At 40.1% G+C, this 23859-nt stretch overlaps 1 protein-coding gene across 8 annotated transcripts in view; it reads right to left on the bottom strand.

Moving 5' to 3' along the window:
- eps15l1a (epidermal growth factor receptor pathway substrate 15-like 1a) overlaps positions 1-23859 on the bottom strand; it is a 40715-nt gene that overhangs the window by 10102 nt on the left and 6754 nt on the right. For 3 of the 8 annotated variants that reach the window (XR_004795632.2, XM_035647546.2, XM_035647541.2), the window contains exons 10-23: positions 22516-22673; positions 21885-22041; positions 21627-21689; positions 20713-20798; positions 17443-17515; positions 17197-17358; positions 16771-16968; positions 15375-15554; positions 11934-12039; positions 11658-11708; positions 9418-9554; positions 9119-9185; positions 7826-7974; positions 7502-7595 (exon numbers count right to left, since the gene is read on the bottom strand). Coding sequence is in view for 7 of the 8 variants with exons in the window: in XM_035647546.2 (XP_035503439.1) it covers positions 7502-7595; positions 7826-7974; positions 9119-9185; positions 9418-9554; positions 11658-11708; positions 11934-12039; positions 15375-15554; positions 16771-16968; positions 17197-17358; positions 17443-17515; positions 20713-20798; positions 21627-21689; positions 21885-22041; positions 22516-22673 (1681 nt within the window). In the remaining variant the exon portion in view is untranslated. The remainder of the gene's footprint in view (positions 1-7501; positions 7596-7825; positions 7975-9118; positions 9186-9417; positions 9555-11657; positions 11709-11933; positions 12040-15374; positions 15555-16770; positions 16969-17196; positions 17359-17442; positions 17516-20712; positions 20799-21626; positions 21690-21884; positions 22042-22515; positions 22674-23859) is intronic. The other 5 variants (XM_035647542.2, XM_047336750.1, XM_035647543.2 and 2 more) reach the window with 5 other exon arrangements.

Below are 23859 nucleotides of genomic sequence, written 5' to 3'. Positions count from 1 at the left end.
CCAAAGCTAGATGGACTGCGTATGATCTCCTTTATCCTACTCTGTGTCTCTGTCCTCCCCCATGTTTCCTTTGGTCAGTTTGTTGCCTGATTAATAATCTCCCTTCCCCGCCCCTTTACGCCTGTCCAGGTAAAAACAGTCACTTCCTCCTTTATGTTACAAGTAGGCTCATTTTCTCATCTACAGAAACAGACCTCCTTATGCAACCAGTGGAGTCGCCCTCTGCTGGTCATTCGAAAGAATACAGGTTTTTGGCACTTACGCATTGCCTTCACTTTACGAACCTGGTGACTACGTACATTATTATTTACAGTTTATATGGATGGAACCGTTGCTGACACTAAGTGTCAATGATTTGCCTCCACTGTGAAGGTCCCACTCAGGAAGTGAATGTGGGTGAAAGCATCATTGTTAATGGAGTATTCAAACTGAAAACGGTGAAAGCAGCATTTCGGAACTAAAAGGTCGTAGTGTGAAGGGAGCGCATGTGTTCACTGATAGCTGAGAAACACCATGACTTGCTGCCTTCAGTGAACTTGGGGAGGATCTGATCTGTTCTCGATTAAAACACATGGAAACTAAATGCTCTGCTTCTCATAGTTCTGCCCATACCCTGCTTCACCGTCGCTGTCACCTCAAAGTAACCTTCAAGCTTTCGAAAGCCACAAAAGTTTCACCTCCACATGACCGTTTATACCGATCTTTTAAAAGGCATCACAAACAGCTGGTGTAAGGAAAAAACACACAGCAGAAGAAAACACCCAAAGGACCACAACCAAAAGTGATGCTCTCATAACCCACGGAACCATCAATGGTTTCCTGCAAAATCACTTGGTTGCGTTTCTGCCCACATTACCAACCGTTGGTCTACCAGTTCACCAACTACACAGACCATGGTCATATTCAGAGACCATATACATTCACATTCATGGTGAGATTAGATGTGTATGTGTGTGTGTGTGTGTGTGAAAATATAATTAAAAATGTAATTTCTTTTTTAGAATTCATTGATAAGTTCTTTGAAATCAGAGCCAAGAAGAAACATGCAATAAATAATGTATAAGTTGATAATGTATCTCATTAAGAGAGTTTATTAACTCAGGGTAATAAGAGTAAAATTACAAGTTAATTTACGAGGAGTCTCAGGTTTTAGAGAAGTGAAAGAAAATATTTTGCATGGCTTTTATCTTATTTTCAACATTCTGGCTGGTAAAGTCCCACATGAGTTGTCACATTATTATATTGATCCCTTGAATATATCCAGAGAATAGTGATAGATAGACATCCTAATTAGCTAAAATGTCTTGTTTTGTTTGATCAACAGACCAACAGCTGTTCAGTTTACTGAAAAAACACAGCCACCCCTGAACATTCGTTGACTGGAAAACTGTTGTAAAATACAAGTGATAAGGCATACATATGAAACAGAGACAAAAGTCGGCCGTAATCCTGATAGTGGCAGTTGCTGATATTCACAGGGACATGAAGAAAGGCCTGGCAGAGGATCGTGGGAACCTAAAGAACATCACATTTCTTTTGAAGGTGTTAAACCACAGGACCAGTCAAACCGTTGTCATCAACATACACATACGCATTTAGCCATTATACCGAGATAACCCAGCTGATCGGCATGAGCGGTTCACTTCACACTGAGCAAAACTGCGTGCCTAGCAATCAGTTTTTTTTCCTCTTTCACACACACACACACACACACACACACACACACATTTGAGAAACCACAATCATGAGCTCCACCCAGGTTTAAAATAATCCACTAGATCAGTGGCATCTATTTTCAATGGCTACAAGAGGACAGTGCAGCAACGTACAGTAAAAAAACACTAGAGCTTCAGCTGTGTCCTCAGTTCTGATAGTTTAATGCTCCACTCACACCTCATTAGGTGATGAAAGTGACAGAGCATGTGTGTGAGTGTGTGTGTCGAAGAGTAACAGAAAACATAAAGAAACAAAATTTAAAAAAGACCACTGTTGCTGCAACTTGCCCTGCACAGCCTGACCTTCTCTGAACTACTCGTAAACACACACACTCACACACACAAAGGGAAGAGAGAGGAAGCACATTCAGGGTGTGTCTGCAAACAACAGGCCAAGCAAACCACATAAGTTGCTGTTCACATATGCCTACTGACGAACACGAGAGCAGCAATTTTTGAACAATGTTAAAATGTGAGGATCAACCCTGTGTCACTGCGTAGTGAACCTGACTAACAGCTGAACAACTGAGAAAACTGGCGTCACAGGTGTAACAGAATTCTCCCCAGCTCCCTTCTACAAGCACCGAGTTTGTGAACAAGAGCCACAGTTTAGGTTGAAACAGAGAAGGGGATTCTGGGAAACTTTAGACAACACTACTGTATGTGGGAGAATGTTGCACTATCCCCAAATACTTTTTGGCCAACCTTTCATTATGATAATGACATCCCTTCATAAACAATATCTGAAACTACACCAAATTAAGGTCTTAAATGCAACTTTTTCTAATATCTTTTAATGATCTATTAGTCATTAATATGTGACAGAAGTGGAGTGGGCAGTACGGTAGGAAAATATATGTTTTTTGGAGCTGTTTCCAAATTTTAGTCTACAACAAATTAAATTTTAGGCTGGTTTTGAATCTTTAGTGTGATATATGTACTGTTGATGTACACCCGGGCTCATCAACTAAAATTGCAAAAGGTCCATTAAATCAACCTTCTTCCCCAGCTGAGGTCCAAATAATTATATACCCATAAATACAGACAGAAAAACAGGGGCCCCAGAACTGAACCCTGTGGATGTTTCTCTAGTGCAGCAGTGAGGTGATTTTTTTTTTGGACAGGAATGAAGTTTTGACATCAATCTATAGTTTTGATATACAGCAGGATCTAAATAAGGTTTATTTAAAATAGGATACCGATTTTATCCATTTTGGTTCAAAAGAAGTGCAGGATTTTTTGTGTTCACAAACTGGCGAGAGCACTGATTTTTCCAGTCCACCGCGAGACCTCCACTGCGGAGTGGAGTTCAAATGCAAAAGCAATTCATGCGGTACGGTTCATTTAAATGGATAAATTCCATGTTCTGTTGCTCGTTCTCAATCAGGAACGATAAAGCTAAGTTTTTCTTAGAAACAATTAATTTAATTATGTGAGCCTTGTTTTTCACAGAGCAAGCATTATTAATCTATTATCAACCCAGGAGCAGCATTTTACACTGATTAAATGATTTAGGGTTTTATAATTGAACAGATCATTCAGTGTAGGAAATGGTTTGGTGGATCTATCAGTGATTCTAACTGGAGTTACCATGTGGGCGTGAGGGTGAGGTTTTGGCCAGAGGCAGGGGGATCGTGGTAGGGGTGCCAGAACAGATTAAAACTCTCAATGAAACCAAGGTTCTGGGTTCTACACTCAGCCAGCAGCCACTCGTGTACAAGTGTCAACTTAAATTTACTGATCCCCGACCCACTGTTATGATGGGGCCTGAAATGAAAGTGATATTGCCACTAGCTCAAAAAGACCAGTACAATGCTTCATCATCAGTTCTGATTGTTGCCCACCGAAGTCCTTTGTGACAACATGGAGAACAACCCTCTTGACAGATGGGTGATCTGTAAGCAGTTGAAGGACTAGGTAATTAATAAATGTAAGTATTGTGCCAGCATAGCAGATAAAAACAATCCGCTTTCACTTCATGTGCCTTACAATTGATTCACCGGCAATGAAATACATGTCATGTATTTGTGCTTCTGAGACTCAAAAAAGATACACTATGTGGTATCACTGAGGTTAGATGAACACCCATCACAGAGCTAAAGCAACCCCTAAAACCATACAGATTTTATTTCATTTCATTTTGTTTCCAGGAATTGAAGATTACTTCTTCTTCATCCAAGTGAAGGTAATTTGATATGACCTCTTAACTTTAGTAAAAAAAGTTGACAGACGGACACAGCTGCCAATGTCTACACATTAGTAAGGGTAAGGAAATATTACGTAGATAGCAAATGCATTGAGGAACAAGAAAGGAAAAAAAATACCACCGACACAACAGTCACAAGCGACAGCTTACTTCAGGTCTTATATAAAATATCTCTTTCATCAAATTTGCACCAAATCTCATAAAAATTAACTATCCAAACTTCCCTTGGACTAAATTTCTGTTTTGATTTTTTAAACACAAAGGCAATTCGCAGGGTCGCTGATCTCTGCTGATCTAAACGAGATAACTTTCCTCAGAAATATACTCTGTTGAACAAGAAGAGCTGTTGTTCATTTTTTTTCATTGACAGAAATCAATTAAAAAGACGTCACCCCTCGGTGCAGGATGACAGTGAAACACATTTCACAGCACAGGGTACCTGATACCCGATGTTATTTGTTTGACATGGTTCTAGTTTATCTAATGGGTTGACATCAGAATCATAGGTACTTATCAGAATACTGATCTTCTGAATACTGAATTTAGGCTGGTACTGTATCACAAATATCATGTGATACAGAGTCACTATTTCACAATAAGCTTCAATATGGCACATTAAGTTGAGTGTACAGTGTGTGGCAGTAGAGGCTTTTATCTTCTCTGCACCCACAGTGACTTTCTTTCCTGTTGACACATTGGAGCAGTTTGAGACTGTGCTTTCATCACGAGAGGAAATAACATTGTCTCTTGTTCAAGAAAATACAAAAATGTATATATTTCAACACTTTAAAAAGTCTCTTCAATCTCTTTTATTGTTTTACTCTACTCTGTCAATAGTCTTGCATTAGATTATGAAATTGTTAAAGTCAACTGCTCTTTTTCCAGTGGAATATTGTCTATTTCTGAATCTATCTATTTTCCAGGAGCTGAAAACAAACAGCTGTGAAAAGTGGTTGTCAAACCAATATCCCCGACATCCATTAAGTCATAGTAGAGGTCTATCATTATTTAAAGAACCAATCTTCAGACATGGAAAGACAACTACAACATTGTAAATACCACACCTGCATCTGCAGAAGCAGAGCTTCAGTAAATTGTGGAGCTGGCAGAGCACTAGGCACGAACAGGCAATCAGCCTTGACTGGGGGGGCATTTTCTTCAAGTCATAGATTTCTTTGTATTAATAAAATCATCATGTTTTTAGCACACTTTAAGAGCCAGTATGGATTATTACAAAAATATGTGCGGAGCGAACTAATGCAACAACATGGCAACAATTATAAAGAACAAACAACACCATTCTTAAACAGCATAGAGTTCATATCAGCTACAACATAAGGCAGTGTAATCAGGTGGCTCCTGTGGGTAATGGAGCAGTGTATAATTTGTGAGTGTAATGAGTGTGTGGTGAGTGATAGAGAGAGAGAGAGAGAGAGAGAGAGAGAGAGAGAGCGGCTGAGATGGTGTATGTGACGATGGGACAGAGTTAACTGTAGTACCGCGTTGACAGTATTAGCAGTAAATGTTCTTTGCAGATTATAATATCTCAATAACTAAATGCTGCAATGCCTCAAGTCAAAGGTGACTTTAAAACTTTTTCCTCTCTTATCTCGTCTTACTTTCTTTATGATTTATTTTCTATTGAATATTACAAATTGCATTATTCATAATTTGAGACCTACAAACATCTCCTGCCTAAAATCTTCATCATGCTTCTGATAGTCTGATAGCTGGTAACTATGGGTATGATTGTGATGTGGTAGCATCTTGGTTTCTGATACAGAAAGCCAAAGTCTCACTTCCTTTCTAAGCCAACCATTGTTACACTGGCTTCAGTTAGGCGATGTATTGTATGCTCCCAGAGGAGCTTTTACATCGGTCTTCCAGAAAAAATTTAAAATGATAATGGGGGGTTGTTTTGTGAAATCTAAACTTAAATCTTATCCGTTATACTGGGCAGAAAAAACTGGACAGTCACAGTAGAACTCACTTTACAAAGATACAACAATTATTTTGTTAGTATACCTATATCTGATAGTGCCCTTAAAGATAAGGCGTTAGCCACAGGATATTCTGTTGAATCACTTTTCCTCTTCTCATTCTTCAAAGCGGATATAGTGTGATGAATTGTGACGTATTGTGTGACGTATTTTGTGACGTACTTTCTGAGGTAGTGTGATGTGGTGTGACGTATTGTGATGTGGTGTGACGTATTGTGACGTGGTGTGACGTATTGTGACGTAGTGTGACGTATTGTGACGTAGTGTGACTTAAGGTGACGTATTTTGAAGTATTGTGACATTGTGTGACTTACTTTGTGAAGTACCTTGTGACATTGTGACGCAGTGTGATCCAGTGTGACGTAGTGTGACGCAGTGTGACATTTTGTGACGTAGCGTGACGTATGGTGACTTACTTTGTGACGTAGCGTAATGTATTGTGACGTAGTGTGATGTATTTTGACGTAGTGTGGCATATTGTGACGTTTTGTGACGTATGCCATAATTATTGCGAGATAATTTTTCCTCGATAGAAATTTAAGTCACGTCGATATAACTTCAATAGAGCTAATTCCGTCCATGTTTTGACAGACGCACACAGCACAGAGCGTAGGAGAAGCAGTCGGCAGCTGCTCTGTTTATGTTTGACCTTCTGCAGCTCATCAGTCCGTCAGGAGTGAGAGCAAGATGAAAGAGAAAATGACGACCAGAAATGTTAACTCGAGCAACAGCGTTACCGAAGAAAACATCCCGATGGGCACGAGCCTCAAAAGACGTGGACAATGCTTAAAAGAAGTGTCCAAGGAATAATTAAAATCCGACAAGGAGCATAGTAACGTGCGCTGCTAACTGTGTAGCATTTGTAGCAGTTGTATTTATACAAGTGCATTATACAGTAGCAGTTGTGTAATGTTGTACACTACATTTGACATGTTCAACTTCTAATACTTCAACCAAAATTAACTTTGGTTTAAATATTATATCTTTACATCTCACAACGTTTAAGCTTGAAAAGAAATAGGGATTTTCCTTATATCACGATATTTATCGATATCGATCAATATGAAAAAAAATTTCGAGACAAGAATTGTTTCCATACACCCAGGCCTAATTGTGACGTAGTGTGATGCATTGGGATGTAGTGTGATGTATTGTGACATTGTGAGATGCATTCTGACGTAGTGGGTCGTATAGTGAAGTATGGTGACGTATTGTGACGCAGTGTGGCGTATTGTGACGTAGTGTGACATATTGTGACGTAGTGTGACGTAGTATGATGCATTGTGATTCAGTGTGATGCTGTGTGATGTAGTGTGACGTAGTGTGATTCAGTGTGATGCAGTGTGATGTAGTGTGACGTAGTGTGATTCAGTGTGATGCAGTGTGATGTAGTGTGACGTAGTGTGATTCAGTGTGATGCAGTGTGATGTAGTGTGACGTAGTGTGATTCAGTGTGATGCAGTGTGGCATATTGTGACGTAGTGTGATGCATTGTGATTCAGTGTGATGTAGTGTGACGTAGTGTGATGCATTGTGATTCAGTGTGATGCAGTGTGATGTAATGTGATGGTGTGACTCACCACTGGGTGGTTTGGGTCTTGGGGGAACACTTTTCTTCGGTGGCAGAGCTGGCGTGTCATTCTTCCTGCTGAATGGGTCTTCCACAAACACTGACTGGTAAGAAAGAGAGGGAGGAACAATATGTGATTCATGAGAGGCAATGAAACTTTATATCTTTTATGTATTTAAATATGGTGAGGATAGCACGAGCAAACGTGATGAATTACTTCCAAGTACTATTAACTAATTATTAATCCAGTCCTTCCATGGTTTATACATTTTTTTAAACCCTTTGTAATTAGTGGCAGTCAGTGGGATTACATGAGTGTTTTGACCTCTGGTACCTTCTGGTAGTCTGGCAGCCAGCTGGCCCTGCCTTCAAAAGGGTCTCTGGGCTTTGACATATGGCTGAAGTCTGCAAATCCAGCGGAGCTGTTACTGCTGCTGCTGCAGAACGAACTGCTGCCAAACGGGTCCAACGTGCCAAACAAGTCTGAAAACGACACAGTCACATTGACTTTTTATCAACAAGCACATTTACAAAGACTGACCATAGTGACTAGGTTTCTTAAAATGTTCAGCTCTAACAACCCACTTGTTTGTGAGCCGACTTAGACCTACAGCATTGAGGCAATACCTCACTAACAAACACAGAGAATCAAAAATATCAAAAACACCTAAAAGCTGTTCAGAGGTTGTCAAGAAGGTTGAATGTAATTGTCATTGCCAGGATGATAAAGAGCTAAGGGTTTTAATGGGCTCTGTTAATGTTTTGTTTATATTTTAATCTTGTATCTCTAAAAGATTGAAAATTGTTCAGGGCCCTCAATTCTGGTTGATTAATTGTAAAAAGCCAAGTTAAGGTTCTTTCCCTTCAGTGAGAACAGGCAAAAACAACTTTATTGTAAGTGAGACATAGACAGGAGAAGTATTTTTCTAATCACTCCTCTCTGTCAGAGGAGAGGAGTCCTACAATATTCCTACACAGCCAATCAGCCTTATCCCATCTGCAACTAGTTTGTTGAATAAGATGGTTGTATACTCTGCTTGTGTTTTTAACATTATTGCTTATTAATTGTGTTTGATGTCGTTCTTTTTGATGTAGTTCTTTTATACAGCACTTTGGTCAGCTGTAGCTGTTTTTAAATGTGCTAATACAATTCACCAATTTAATTCTTACAGTTTTATGAACAACATGACTGGTGAGTGCCATAACAACACATTATTCAGATTATTGAAGAACTCAAATTAATCGATATATAAAGGAACTAAGTCATATGATTCAAGTAGATATCATACAGACTTGTATATTAACTTCTGTCTAAAATAGAAATTGGATTAAATTAATTTCTGACTGTAAAAAATGTCAATTTTAGTGAAAGTAGCTGCTGGAACCTTCATTTTTAGAATTTTTAGAATACGACCGAAAGCAGCACAAACACTCAATTTAAAGCATTTATTAGAAGGCAGATCATAAGCTTCAGCACTTCAAGTTCTGAGCCTAGGACACTAAAATCAATCTACTTGAACAAAAATGATACTAGAGACCGGGGAACAGTGTAGCGATAGAACAGAAATTAAGAAAGTCACTGTGTTTCCTTTGTTGTGTTTAATTGACCTGTTGCCGCTGATCATACCTGCTCCTCTGGGTTTGGGGTTACTTGAAGAGAATGGGTCATTGCTTGTGAAGTGACTGGCTTGCTGCTGGAAGCAAAAGAACAAATGCCATGTTAATGTCAGACTAAAATTAATTCAAGTCATACCCAAACACCTCGATTATGCCTTGATAGCAACCCCCTCCAACTATTCATATAAAATCTGAACTGATACACATTTACTTTTTTATCCGTGTTTGCACTGTTTGAATGCACTGCGACCAGAAATCTCAGCACCCATCACTCCAAAGGAAAATCCACTTCTGATCTTCAACAAGTACCTTGGAAGGTAATGTGGCACTCTTATTGAAGGGGTCTGGTGTGGAGAAGGGGTCCATCTTTGTGGTCTTCTTGAAGAAATCTTCTGACGAAGCTTTGAATGGGTCTGTCTCTTTGAACGGGTCTCCTCCAAAAGGATCTGCAGCAGAGAGGACGGACAATGTCAGCCATCTTAATTGTGTCTTTTCATTAATCTGATAACAGAACCAGAACCCAAACACGACTATCATGATCAGGAGCAGTATCGCCTTGTGACAGTTACATGCCAACCCTTGCAGTAGCAAGTAGCAACATTGGGAGTTGAACACCGCTTGGATCTTACGGCTTAACTTTAACTTTGTTATTCTTGCATAATATAATTCATCCTGAGATTCTTTGTATGTTGGTACTGAAACTTGACCACATAAATTGACATTGTAACAAAATTAGTAAACCTTATCAGGGCTAGAATATTAGACAACAGGCAGGTTTTAAGGTTGTGTTAGAGCACCATGCCTGTGAATGATTGAATGAACGAATGAGCGCGCAATGGCTCAATGCGGGCAAAGTGCTGAAAAGAGTGTGGAACTTCAAAACTCAGACTCAGGAATTAACAAGAGCAAAGGAAATTCCTGAACTAAGCAATAAGACATTTCAGCTTCAGCCCATCTCTAAGGCTAAGACGAGCCATGATAAGATGAGCTACGATCTCATTCTTTAGGACAATATGCACAACTACCTCCTGTCCACATTCCAGTAAAGCACCTGTCCATCTACTGTTCCATCTACACCCTCCAAGACTCCAAGATGCTTAAACTCCTGTAGCACCTCTCTAACCCAGAGGGAGCAGCACAGACTTTGCAGCAGAAAACCATGGCCACAAACTTGGATATGCTGAATATGACTCTCCCACATAATAAATCATTCCAGTAAGATAATATGGTTCACCACAAACCCCCCTATCTGAACTGTACAACCGCTCTGTGTTCAGGGAGGTCCCCTTGCACCACTCTTTACAGGTACTACTACATCAGGCAGATGGTACAAAGTTCCTCTGGCCCGGAAAAACATTTAGAGGAAATCTTTCATTCCCTCTGCAATAAAACAGCTGTCTTTGTATGTTTAAAATGTTTTTTGATTTTTTAATTTTAATGTCATACGTATTATGGAGCCTCTACGAAGGAAAATTTCTGTCACTGCTTTGGGACAGACAGTAAAGTTATCTATCTATCTATAAGTCACTGTTGTATTTCTTAAAAGTGTGTCCCACAAAATTAGATATCAATATGCAGGGAGGAGGCCAACAGACCCATTGATGAGTGAGGTCTACTTGACTGCTGAGATGCTTTATTTTATGTTCTAATACCATCACAGTAACTCATGAATTCTAAACAGGACATTTAAATCTTTCTGGTTAACAAGCGTCTCTGCTATGTACGTCTCTACACAAAATGATGAAGAAGGATGGTTTGACACATGAGAAAAGTCAAGTCGAGGGGCAGAAGATCAGTCATGTGTTGCTGTGTTACGGTGGAGACAGTTCGTGAGCTCACAGAGGATCTGGTGCGTGAGGTTCACTGCTCATTCTATCACTGATCTTTATCTAGTAAGCAGAGAAGTGAAACTAGGATATCAGAGGGAAGTATTACACAAGTCACAGATGCACACACCTGCTGGTTTACGCATCAATACACCAATCATCAACAAAAGACAAGCCCAGGCCAATCTTGCAGCATAAACATTATTTGAGAGGTTCAAACTTTTTGATTTTCCAGGGGCTTTCCATTGTACCAGAATGGGGTAGTTTATGTTTACAAAATTATTTTTAACTTATCAAATGGTATTGTCATACCATAGCACATAAAAATAAAACAACATATATTGTATTATCAGTGTGATTTTTTTAAATTATCAATGAGTGGGACAGAAGGCAGAGGTTCTTCATTTGACCAGTATTTAGGACTGGATGCTGCACAAGCCATTTCAAAGATGTTTATGGTTTTATAATTTTTGTTTTGCTGATTTGCTCACTGAATAACTTGGTTGTGTTAGGAAGGGCCAATGTGTTTAAATATCACTCTCAGAATTCATTTGCTAAATTTTTGGAATATTATAATGAAAGAAAGAAAACATGTTTTATAGACAGTCAAGATTCAAAGCTGTAATTGTTGACAACAGGGTTCTACAATACTGAATTAAGGGTCTAAATACTTTTTTAAATGAGTGATTTCAGCTTTTGAGCTTTTTTACCCGAAGTAAATACCTGTGGACGTTGGTGGCTGCTTTGCAAAAGGGTCGTGTTGGAAAGGGTCACCTACAGGAGAAGAATGAAGCAGAGGAGGAGGACAGGAGGAAGACATAGAAGATAGTCAGAGAGCAACTCAAGCTGAAACCAAAAGAAGCCATCTGGAGGAAAGAAGTAAACACAGTCAGCTGACAGAGGACAACAGAGGCAAAGTAAAGACAGACGGGTGTAGAGGAAAATGAGAAAAGAGATAGAGGAAGATGGGAACATTGGAAGTAAAAAAGGGGTAATGACCTTTGAATGGGTCTGTGATGAAGGGGTCTTCAGAGTGGAAGGGGTCTGTGGGAAGCTCCTGAGGCTGGCTGGTGAACACTGATGGCTTCACTTTGAACGGATCCTCCTATGGTACAGAGAAAAACAACATTTGCTTTACTGAATGGACTACATTAGGTGTTGGAATATCTGTTGAATTACATATAACTCAAAACTGGTTCCTTGCTGGACAAACATAGCAACATAATTCAATGCACATATTACAAGTATCACACACAGTATTACACAGTATCAAATGTACATTTGTGGTGTTGTGGTTTGTTTTCATTAAATCTGAATTTGCATTTGATGATAAGTGAACCGCCAAATCTCTGTTAGCCACTGCAATGTTTCTCGTGACTAAAAATCAACAGTGAATGTTGGGCTACACTACATTTACATAAGAATTCTAGAGAGACAGTATCCATATCAACACCATCTATAGCTGCTCAGTCATTTTGATTATTTCTTTTCTCATGTGGAGATACTTTAACTAAATATTGTGGTGCCACATATGAAATACAGCTTGGCCTGCATCATTTTATATCTGGACATTGAGGGATTATTGGGAACATGTCACTTTGAGTTCTGACCTGCTTAACCTCCCTGATCATTAAACTGAGTTTGAATTTAAAGGTGACATATTATGCTCATATTCAGGTTAATATTTTAAATTTGTGTTACCAATTGAAAAGGTTTACATGCTCTAATGTTGAGTGTCTCATACTGCCCATTGCTGCAGCTCCACTTTTCATCATCTGTCTAAAACGGCTGAATTTCATTTAGCCCCACCTCCAGATGAACCCCAGTCTGCTCTGACTGGCCAGATGGCCCAGTCTGTTGTGATTGATCAACCGATTGCAGGCGGGGTCACCCGGAAGAGTCCAACTGTGACATCAGAGTGGGAGAGAAATCTAAACCAGTTGTTCAGAGCCAGGCTGTGTGGTCTTTTTTCACAGTTTGTGGGCTGGAAGGCTTCACAGATACACACATTTTTGTGCACCAACACTGAAAATGTGATTTTTGTGTATTATCACCTTAAAAAAACTGGAGTCATGGTTTCCAGAGAAACACAATGCAGATACTCTAATGAACCATAAAAAGGTAGACCCCAGCACAGACATAACATGAAATGTGAAAAGCATCAATATGTTTTCATATACTCACACAAATATTCCCAGGTTATATGAAAACTACTGCCAACAAAACTATTTAACATTGTTTCCACCTAATAAAGCGGCCATGTGCATTCTGCAGTTAGATTGACACTTAAGAACCAAATGAAGCCTAAAGAGTGTGGAACCAAAGCAACATGTGTGAGTTTGTTCCGCTGCTCCAGGTGTGAGAGGAACTGGGCCAAGTTAGTAATGTCACTGTGAGTACAGTGAATAACAGCAGAACTGAAATGTGGAATATTACAGCAGAGGGGAACGCTAGAAGACTAATCTGCAGGGAGCACAGAGGCAGAGGAAAATTACAGTTCACATGACAAAAATGATAGTAAAGAATTTGGTATGCTATACCAAACTGCTGGTTATCTTTTACTTGATGATTACCGGCGAATAAACTATGAAGTGGGAATTTACTGTATGAATGCGCTGTATAAATGTACTTTGCGCTGCAACAGTTAATCGATTAATCGATAAGTAATCGCCTACTAAATTAATTGGCAACTATTTTGATAGTTGGACCTCAACAATGTCCTTTTATGGACCAAACAACTAATCGATTAATCGGTTCAAGTAGTTTTAATAGAAAAAAAGTCAGAATTCTCTGATTTCAGCTTCGTAAATGTGAATATTTTCTGGTTTCTTTGCTCCTCTATGACAGTAAACTAAATATCTTTGGGGTTTCGACAAAACAAATCATCTTTGTGGTTCGCGAAACACAATCGACTTTTTTCATAATTTGATGTCATTTTATGGACCAAACAACGAATCGATTAATCGGAAAATAAAAGACAGATTCATCGTTAATGAAAATAATCGCTAGTTGCAGCCCTAAATCTACTGGCTACAGGAGAATTCAAGTCTGAAATACTGTCAAAACCTATTTAAAAAACTACACAATCATATATTCTTGAGACAACTTTTAATGAAAAGACAGTTGAGGAATAAACAGCTGTTTAAGGGTATGTGTGTCGAAAGGAGGCTGATTAATATATTCATTGTATATGTGAATAATTATGCTGTATATTGTAGCATATGTTTTCATTTTCACTATTTACAGAAAGGAATGTCATGTTATATTGTAGAACTCTGTCTATTATGAATAAAACCCAAGTTTCTGCTCAGGACTTTCATTTCAATTAATAATCAAATAACTGAATCAACTTATATAGGCACACACTATATTGCCCTAATGAATAAAATATGGCCTATTCAATTGAAAAATGATCTAGGAATGTAGCTTATTCTGAGGTGCCTTGGTGGTGAAAAAAATGTTTTTTGCTTGAGGTACAAAACGAGCTGGCAGTTCACGATCACTGTTCCTCACTGAATGAGGAACTTTTCTTTTTAGCTCTGCTAAAGGAACCAGAGTGATGAAACCTTTGTTCTTCTATAGCGTAGCCGCTTCTCAGGATGCAGTCGGCATGTTTGTATGTGACTGGAGCACACATGGTCATTGTGCAACATACATGTAAAGAGCCAAAACTCAAAAATACTATGGAAAAGTTTCCCTCTGACGACAGCCCATCAGTACATGATGGTCAACTGCTTATACTGTAAATTATTTTTATTTTATTTGAATGTTGTTTACGGTAAATATGTTGCAAAATGCATGCGATTGTAGGCTGGATTTGTGAACTTGTAGAATAAAATGTGAGAACTTGTAGAAAAATTTGAACCTATATGTTGAAATTTTCACTCAGAAAATATTTACACCCTTGTTGTGAATTTGAAGTCACACAAAAAATATTCACAAATATGTAGATTGATATTACATGAATACAATGGCAAATACAAGAGCTTACTTTTAAAGCCATATTCGCCACGGTAGATATGATATGCGACATGGAAATTGAATTGCCAGTAATATGTTTGTGAATGAGTGACAGATTCGTCACTTGTGAAGTTGCAATGGCAGATTCGAGAGGTTGTATTGAGTGAGCTGTGGCTGTAAAAAAAATGTAATTTGAGTAAATGTTAGATTACAAGTTTGCAGCTGCCATTGTATTAATGTAAATATCAATCTACACATTTGTGAATATTTTCTGTGTGACTTAAAATTCAGAACACAGGTCTGAATATTTTCTGTGAGTGAAAATTTCAACATACAGGTTCAAAGTTCTCACATTGTATTCTACAAGTTCACAAATCCAGTCTACAAGCGCATGCATTTTGCAACATATTTACCGTCATAGAATAAGAGTCAGAACTATAATTATGAGCCACACTGGAAGGTACGAGCAGAGGTCCTGACCTGTGCTGCTCTCACCATGGCTGGGAATCCTCCATTCTCCTTCTCACTGAAGCCCTCGCTCATGTCAGCCAGGTTGGTCATGCTGCCTCCGTGGGTTCCATTTAAGGTGCTGTTATACCGCTCGATGTTTTTCGACACTTCATGTTGGCTGTCCTGAATCTGGGACAATTTACTGCGAGCCTGCAAGGCACACACAAGACACATGCACAGTTCAGTAACACAGGGCTGCACAGAGACCTGAGAGCTGAAGACCTGCTGGAGTTAAACCAACAAACTGACTCTGCATCAAACTTCTATACAAAGATCTGTGCTTGTGGAGTATTAGACTGGACAATGTGAAAACCATGATCGATGGATTAAGAAATAATAAGTAAACTGTTTCTAGAAAGAAATGGTGCATTATATTAAAGGTTTTGAATTCGGTGAGCAGCACAAATGAACTTCCATTCAGCTCCATCACCCTGGGGTAGAGGATATCACACACATGAAGTTGATGACCACAGTCATTTCTCCTTATTACTGCAAGTTTGGAAGATGCTTAGCATAAATGGACAAGTACAGTATATTATACAGCAGTTTCCATTATTACTATTTCCTATGAAAACTAATTGTAACTCACTTAAGTCTGAGCTGAGCACAGCAGCAGAACTATGTTATAAAAACTTTTCTCAGCCGCCTCTGAGGCCTATCGTAATACTCAGAAGATAGGTTTTAGGGCGTTGGGGCACGTATGGATTCAGACTTTGTTTTTGGGTCCTTTCGTTTTCTGAACCACTGGAACATCCCTGGGTGGCAGATTTTATGTAGGGTTTTATGAATAGTAAAAAGGTCTAGCTGGACCATGTCGTGAAAATCAAAATGACTGTTCCCAGAAGCAGTGAGACCGGATTAAATTACAGGAGAGCATGAGGAAACGATCAACGCTCCATGTGATCTCCTGACTGCAGGAGGGAGCAGCGGCAGAGTCCAGGCTTCAGTCATGTGGTCGTTACTTTCAGGAGAGAATAAATCCCATCAGGGCTCAACATACTGGAGGTTACGAGCAGAGAGAGGAGCCGAAATCCTGCACCAAATGCAAGTCATGTGCGTAGAAACTCAAGCTGTGTATGTGAGCTGCAGCAGGTTAAGTGAGGTGTGCGTGTAATGAGCAGCTGGTAGGAAACAGACGACACACCTCAGCAGCTGCGGCTACATAACACACACACACACACACACACACACACACACACACACACACACACACACACACACACACACACACACACACACACAGTGTTCCATGTCTTCTAGTAGTGCAACGGGACAAAATACTGACTCCACTGGTGATAAAGAAGTAGATTATTGCAGTGCAGTGGCGCACCCTGCTGACAGATTCCAGACACAGATGCACACAAACCTGGTTGATCTCGTCCTGCGTGGCCTTCAGGGACTTGATGATGGTCTCCAGCTGGATCTTCCCGGCAGCTAAGCTCTGCTCCAGCTGGTTCTCCTCCTGCTGCAGTCGGCCTAGGTCGGCCTTTGCCCGGCTCAGTTCTTCCTCCTGGCTCTGCAGGTCGGACTCCTGGGAATGGATCTGACTCTGAAGCGTTGAGATCTGACAAGCACAGAAAAATCATGATTAAAGATCGGACCTAGGGAGTTTGCCATTAAGTTATTGAGACCATTTGCTGCTCCTGCCTCCCTTAGATTTGTTCCCTTAGCTGAACAAACGAAACAAAAATAATTAAAAAATCACCAACATTAACAATAACAATAACATACTATAGATCTAATAAATTAACTGTTCTTATTCACGACTTTGTGGACACAGTCTGGTCCTCACCATCTGAGACTCCTCCTGGCACTTGATCCGGACTTCGTTCAGCATGTCTTCTAGTTTGTGTTTCTGCTGGTCCATCTCTTCCAGGCGTTCTTGGGCGTCTTGTTTCTGAGCCTCCAGCTCTTGCAGGCTGGCTGTCTCTCTGTCCAGGTCATTCTGCATCTCCTGGTTGGAAAATGGATTCAATCAATGTATAAGTGCCAATCTAGGGTTTCCACAAGAGGTCAGACCAAGACAAGCTGCTCTCACCTGCACCTCTGCACTCTTGTATCGGATGGCCTCCTCCGTCTCCCTGATGTCTTGCTCCAGAGTGTACTTCTCCCTGAAACCCACACATACAAACATGTGCACACAGACACAAACAAGCATAATTATCATTTATGAAAAGAAATCTGCCATTCCGCTGCTGTGAACACACATCAACATGTTAGAGTAACAAGACACTGTACGGCACATATAGAAGAGACTCAAAGTAAACTGCTTACTGAGAATAAAATATGATGCTGCCCATTCTGAGCGAGTGGTGTGACCTTGTGTGCGTTTCTAATACATTCCACTGTCACTCAAAATACTGCACGGGAAGGAAACAGTCATTTGCAAATTCACTGTCCTCTGAACACATTAAATTCATATTAACCACTGGATTAAGGTCTTTCTTAAAACAATAGCCAGGAATCTATGGCTACATCCACACAAATGTATTCCATTTGAAAACGCATCCCTTTTGCTACATCGTCCACACTACGCCAGAGTATTCCTTTTGGCATCACCGCTGGCCTTCTTTTTTTTTGAGAATTCATCGGCCATGTTTTAGTCTGGACAGAAACGGAGACTTTCAGAAACAATGGCGCTGATATCAGTCATGACTCATGGACCAACAGTGAATGCAAAGCTTTGCCAACATGTGCCATCACAAAACGTTCCACCTCATCACTTGTCAGAGAAAAGAAATCCCTGCTCTGACTTTTCACCATTGCTGTTCCCCATCGGGAGTATTTTCTGCAACTAAGCAACCAACTGTTGAGTAGACAATCTGTTTACTCTTTAGACTGACATGCACGTGCCGGGTGCACGTGAATGGTTACGTGATATGTTTTCAGGTTTGTTAGTATGGACGGAAAGTGTTTCTGATACAGAGCTAAAATGCTCTTCAGGACGGACATGGTTGTCTTTTTAAAATGAAAACGAATTAGTGTGGACGTAATGTAACGTAACAGGTCTAGTTATCTGTAATCATTCCTCCTATTCACATTGGCCATTAAGACAAAATGGATTCAACAATGTATCTTAGGTTATGTGGCTCCAGCGGTCTGTGTTAGATAAATCTAAAGTTAGTCTTTTCAGACCAAATGAATCCTTTTCTGTTCCCTGGACAGGTAAAGCCTGTGTGAATGTTCAACTGTAAGACAGACGACAGACGAGAAACGTCCTTTAACAAACACCCACATGATGAAAGTATGTGAAGCCTCCTGAGGAGCACAGTGCAAGATGTGCAGCAGACAGAGCCACTGCTCACTGAGCGGGTCACAGCACATTTGACAGAATGCCACAGATATTCGGTAGCTTGTGTTTTTACCTGAGAGTATTCCACTGGGTAAAGGCAAGAGTGCTGACGCAGCATGGAGAGTAAGTGGTGAACAAACAAAAATTGATAAAATACACACATCAATGGAAGTGGATGGATGATGGATGGATGGCAGTACATACAGTGCGGGGGTGAGGGTACTGTGGGGTTAGCTGTGGGCAGGTAACCTCTGCTGCTGTGTCCACCATGTCATCATCTTTTCATTAAGGATATTCTATTATAGAAATGAATGAATGCCCTTGATGTAGAACACTATTTTAAATTGTGGGATAAAATGAGATCCGAACACACCTCTGACGCAGTTTTAGGATAAGTGCACATCAAGTACTGTGTGTTAGTATTTTTCAGAAATGGGACACAATTGCCTTCAACCTGGTGAACTGTGAACACACACACAGGTGCAAGTCAACTGTCGGTGTGGGGACTGGGACTGAAAGTTTGTGAGATTCTAAAAGAACACATTTTAAAATGTCTGACTTCATGAGGGTCTTTCTGCTCTCATGGGACGACTATGACACTTGGATTGACCACCAACATGGAGTACTGTGTAAAATGTGTCAGGGTTCCTACACATTTTCCATTTCAAAAATCCAAACATTTTCCATGATGTGCATGTGTAAGGATTGATATTGAAATATTGATACTTCCAATTCCGAAGTTACCTGTTCTCGGACTGCTCCTCAGACTAAAAAAATGTATATTTCAACTAAGTAATTTTGGGTAAATGTGTATTTTATCAAGTAACAAGTACAAAGGAACTAGCTGTCATCAGGATAATCTAAATAATGCCTGGTTGATAGGAACTACTTATCCTTCCGCCGGTCATAGTCATATGTGAACTACGGCTCTGTAGATACAGTAGTGACAGTGGCAGGTACAGAGAGTACGTAGCTAAGGCAACGTTTATCACTGACCTTGGAAAAATTAGTCACTAGACTAGAGAGATTGAGACGGATCTTTAATATTCTAAAATCTTTGGATTCACGTCTGTCTATACTTCAGTCTGGAAACATTTTTTTTTTCTTCGTTGTTTTGATGTGTGATGTAACATATGCGGTGAAGCTTCATTGGTTCAAATAGAATGACAAAAATATTAATTTTTTAAAAAGGTGACAAAATAAACACAACTGGTAACCACAATGGCACCAATGAGGCCGCATCCACACTAACTCCACATTTAGGTTTACAATAAAAAACATCCTCCAAAAATCTCCATCCAGAAGTTTCTGTTTTGATGGGCAAGAAAAGTCCGGAGGAGAGTGGAGAGGATGTCGGGCTTAAATATAACGACAGTGTTGCATTTCAAGACTAAAACGTGTAAAATGTGTGGCTGCCTCCAGAGTGTCCATCCATAATGCAACCTGTCAGCAGATTTTTTTCTTGTTAAACCAATTATCAGCCTTTTTTGCTTTTTCATCTTCTAATCGTGGTAAAAAAAATTGCAGTTTGAGTTTAATTATCTCATTTTACTGGTTAATTAGACTTTTTTTTGTATTTCTGCACATACAGACTTGTGTAAGAAGGATTAGGGACAGACAATGGTAAACCAGGATCATACATGATATGCTCTGTCTTATTACCAGACAGAAAGTGAAAACAGTCTGAAAGTGGGTGAGGGCAGATGATTAATGAGACAGCGAATGTTTGGAGAATCTTTGACAAAGAAAATCACCAAGTAAATTCATCATAGAGTGAAACCAAAACTAAACTCCAGGCTGAATCATGTAAATATCTTGCTGCTTGCAGATGATTGCTACAGGATGAAGCTTAAGCTAAATGACATGTGCTAGTGACAAAGGCTATACTGGTACAAAGGATAATTGTGAGGCTGCTTAAAATGTAACTGTTTCCATGTAATCTATTCATTTTCTAGGCAGCTTCAAAACTGATGTTTAAGTCCAAGTGGGTGTTATGTGGCGGCTGTCAGTTGTTACCTCTGCAACTGGGTTATCTCCTGGCTGATGTCATCCAACTCCTTGATGCCGGTGAACTCCCCTGAACCCACTGAACTGGAGCTGTCCTGTAGAGAGAGAGATGAGCAGACGGAGAAGGAGAGCGAGACAAGAAAAGATCAGGTTGACATAGTGAACAGTATTCAATGAGGGCAGTGGGAAGATGAACTGAGCCATGGCAGATGAGGCCCGATGGCAGGAGGAAGAGGTAAAGAGAGGATGGTCAATAAGAACCACAGAGGTTGACTCAGTAGGTGGGGGCGGGGCCAGTCACCAACATGTCGGGGGAGTGTCGCCACCACTGCCATGGAGAGGAAAGATTCAGGATTTTGCAATTTTATGAATCCCACTTTGAGAACTGTCAAAAAGTTTTCATAAGGGACTTTCTCACAATAAATTCTAATATTTTTCCCCCACTAGCATTTTCTTAACGGCGCTAGCCCAAGAGTGTACACGAATGTCTTGAGAAGAAACAGAACACAGAGCCGGAGTGCTGCTAAACTACATGTGACATCTTGAATCTTCCCTTGTTGGAATGGAGAGAAACATACTGCAAATGCTTTCCAGTAATCAGCCTGTGGCAGCTACTGAAGCATTCGGAGGATAATACACCGTAGGTCCATGTTACCTACCCACAACTTGAACATTAGTGCCTGAGAGAGGAGGAAGAGGGGAGAGGTAGAATAATCAGCAGCAAAAGAGTAATGATATTCATAATTGCTTTACCTCTCCTACAATGAGTGTTTTTCATGTCTACATGTGAAATATTATAAGTTGTCCACCACCAAAAGAAGTTGGCACATTGGGAAATTGTTAAAGCCCAAGAAACAGGATGAATGTCCCAGTTTGCAAAGAGAAGGAGAAAGATCAGGAGTGAAGACAAAGTATTAACTCACCCTTCTCATATCAGACAGAGCAGCCATCTCTGATCCCACTGGGGTCATGTATCCTGACATACTCTGCAGACATAGACAGGAATGACTGAGTTACAATAATGATTAAAAACAGAAGCATTTAATGTCAACATAAACAATTCTTACAACATTTAGTGTTCCGTTTCTGTGTTATCTGATATTAGTCTTATTCTCTTTGATGTGAAGATTAAATGTTAAAAGGAACCAAATCTTATAAGCGTGCGTGCAAGAGAGACCTACTGGTACAGGAGTGCCTCTTTCAGAAGGAGGCATCATGTCAGCAGTCAGGGCCTGTGGAGGGTCGATGCCCTTGCTGACCTTCTGTTGGATGAGATGCATCGCGAGGGCAAACTGCTCCCGGGTCAGTTTTCCTATCTGCCTCGTGTCCGCCAGAGCCCTGCAGGAGAGAGCAGATAGTCAGCAGACGTTGACTCACTTATACTGAGCAGACTGGCCTCGCTGTGGAGAGAGAAATGAATACACATGTGCCTGAAACATGCTGCAGACTGGAAGTCAAATCCTCAACTGGGCCTTTCTTTTATTTGAAGACATATCCAGTGTGTTTGAATGCACCCCTCAGGGTCACTGGTTCACTATCACCTGTGGTTTGCTAACATGTTTTCAATAAGCACGTGATCAGCTGATGGCCGTGGGATTTGTCAGAAAATATCCAAGTGGGTTACATTTGGCCTCCAACCGGCTAAAAAATCAAAGATTTAAAAACATTTGCAATAGGTAGAGCTGATGTCATCAGTCAATTATTTATTACCAATTTATTACCTGATTATAAAGATTGCTTCATTAGAAAGTGGTACAAAATATAACATATATAGCAAATATTAACCGTCAAGCATGAAATGTGAGTCCCTACCATATATGGGCGAGGACATTCTGAGATAGTCCAGACTGCATGAATATTTCTTTTACTTCCAGTCCGCTGACAAAACCATCCAGGTCCGCATCCGTCTTCAGGAAGATGTCGTCATAGCGACCACGGTCTGACACTGGCACCACCCAGTTCAATGAATGCTGAGAACATAAGAGATGAGATGCGCTACACTGGAAACACAAAAGTTCTTGGTCACTTACCAGGAAGTGATGAGGGATAAGGAACATACCGCAGTGTAATAGAGTTTTTATAGTGAAAGTCAAAAAGTGACCAGTGTCTTTTTGTACCTAAATCACAGCTTCTGAGTGACAGGGCAAAAGAACTGTGGTGGCAAGTAAAATAAGAGGTTTATCAAAATGTACTTTCTTAAACTTTCTTTAGTAAAGAAAAGAATATCAGGCTCATCAAAGACGAACACTCAAGTACCATATTACAGTTTGAATTCATTTGCTTTTGCACCAATACGTGAATGCTCTCCACTTGTTATTTCATGCACAGCTACAGTGTATAATACCTATCCATACCTAACAGTGTATCTTGTTTTAGTGTAGTGTGTACGGTGTATATAACCCAGCACATGCACACCAGGCCGGGCGGAGCACATCCTGCTTAGCTACAAATTAACTAGCAGCGAATTATCACAGAAGTCCGGAGCCACCTCAGACTGCTCGTGGAAGCTACACAAGGCTGTTGTCCAGAAACACCAGTGAACAATCAGAGCGAACAGTAAATTGAAAATGGACTGTAGGCGTCGACCCATATGGCTTTTTCAGGGCCGATACTGATATCAATTATTACTGATCTTCTAATAAGAGGACGAGAACCGATATCTGTCTGCAGTAAAAAAAGGGGTCAAAATTTAGAAAAATACAAACTCTTAAAGATAATATTTCCCTTAAAGCAAATGTTTTATTCACAGAACCTTTCAACATGACCCTCACACACAAGTGCAGGGAGCTACTGTTTCAGCAGCATTATTATCATGAAGTTGAACAAACAGACATGGATGGGACATTGATGAAGTCCAGAGAGTCATGACTGCGGCTGCATCATAGCCAAAGTAGCACATTTTATAACGAAATCATCTTATCAGCAAATCGGCTTAAGAAATGGCCAATATCGATAATCATATTGGCGTTGATAGTAGGCCACACAGTCGCACAGTGTTTATCCAACAGCTCCAGCAAAGCGATCGTTTCTCTGGTGGGTTCCATCAGTTGAGGAGATGCATTCTCCTGGTTCATTTTTTCATTAATATCACATCATTAATTGAAGTTATTTGATCCAGAGTTTTGAAAAAATGACAGATTTATCAGGTTTCGGCTG

The sequence above is a fragment of the Scophthalmus maximus genome, chromosome 13 (genome assembly GCF_022379125.1).
Source record: "Scophthalmus maximus strain ysfricsl-2021 chromosome 13, ASM2237912v1, whole genome shotgun sequence".
Classification (NCBI taxonomy): Eukaryota; Metazoa; Chordata; class Actinopteri; order Pleuronectiformes; family Scophthalmidae; genus Scophthalmus; species Scophthalmus maximus.
Note: the sequence above shows the minus strand (reverse complement) of the source record. Positions and strands in the feature narration are given on the sequence as shown.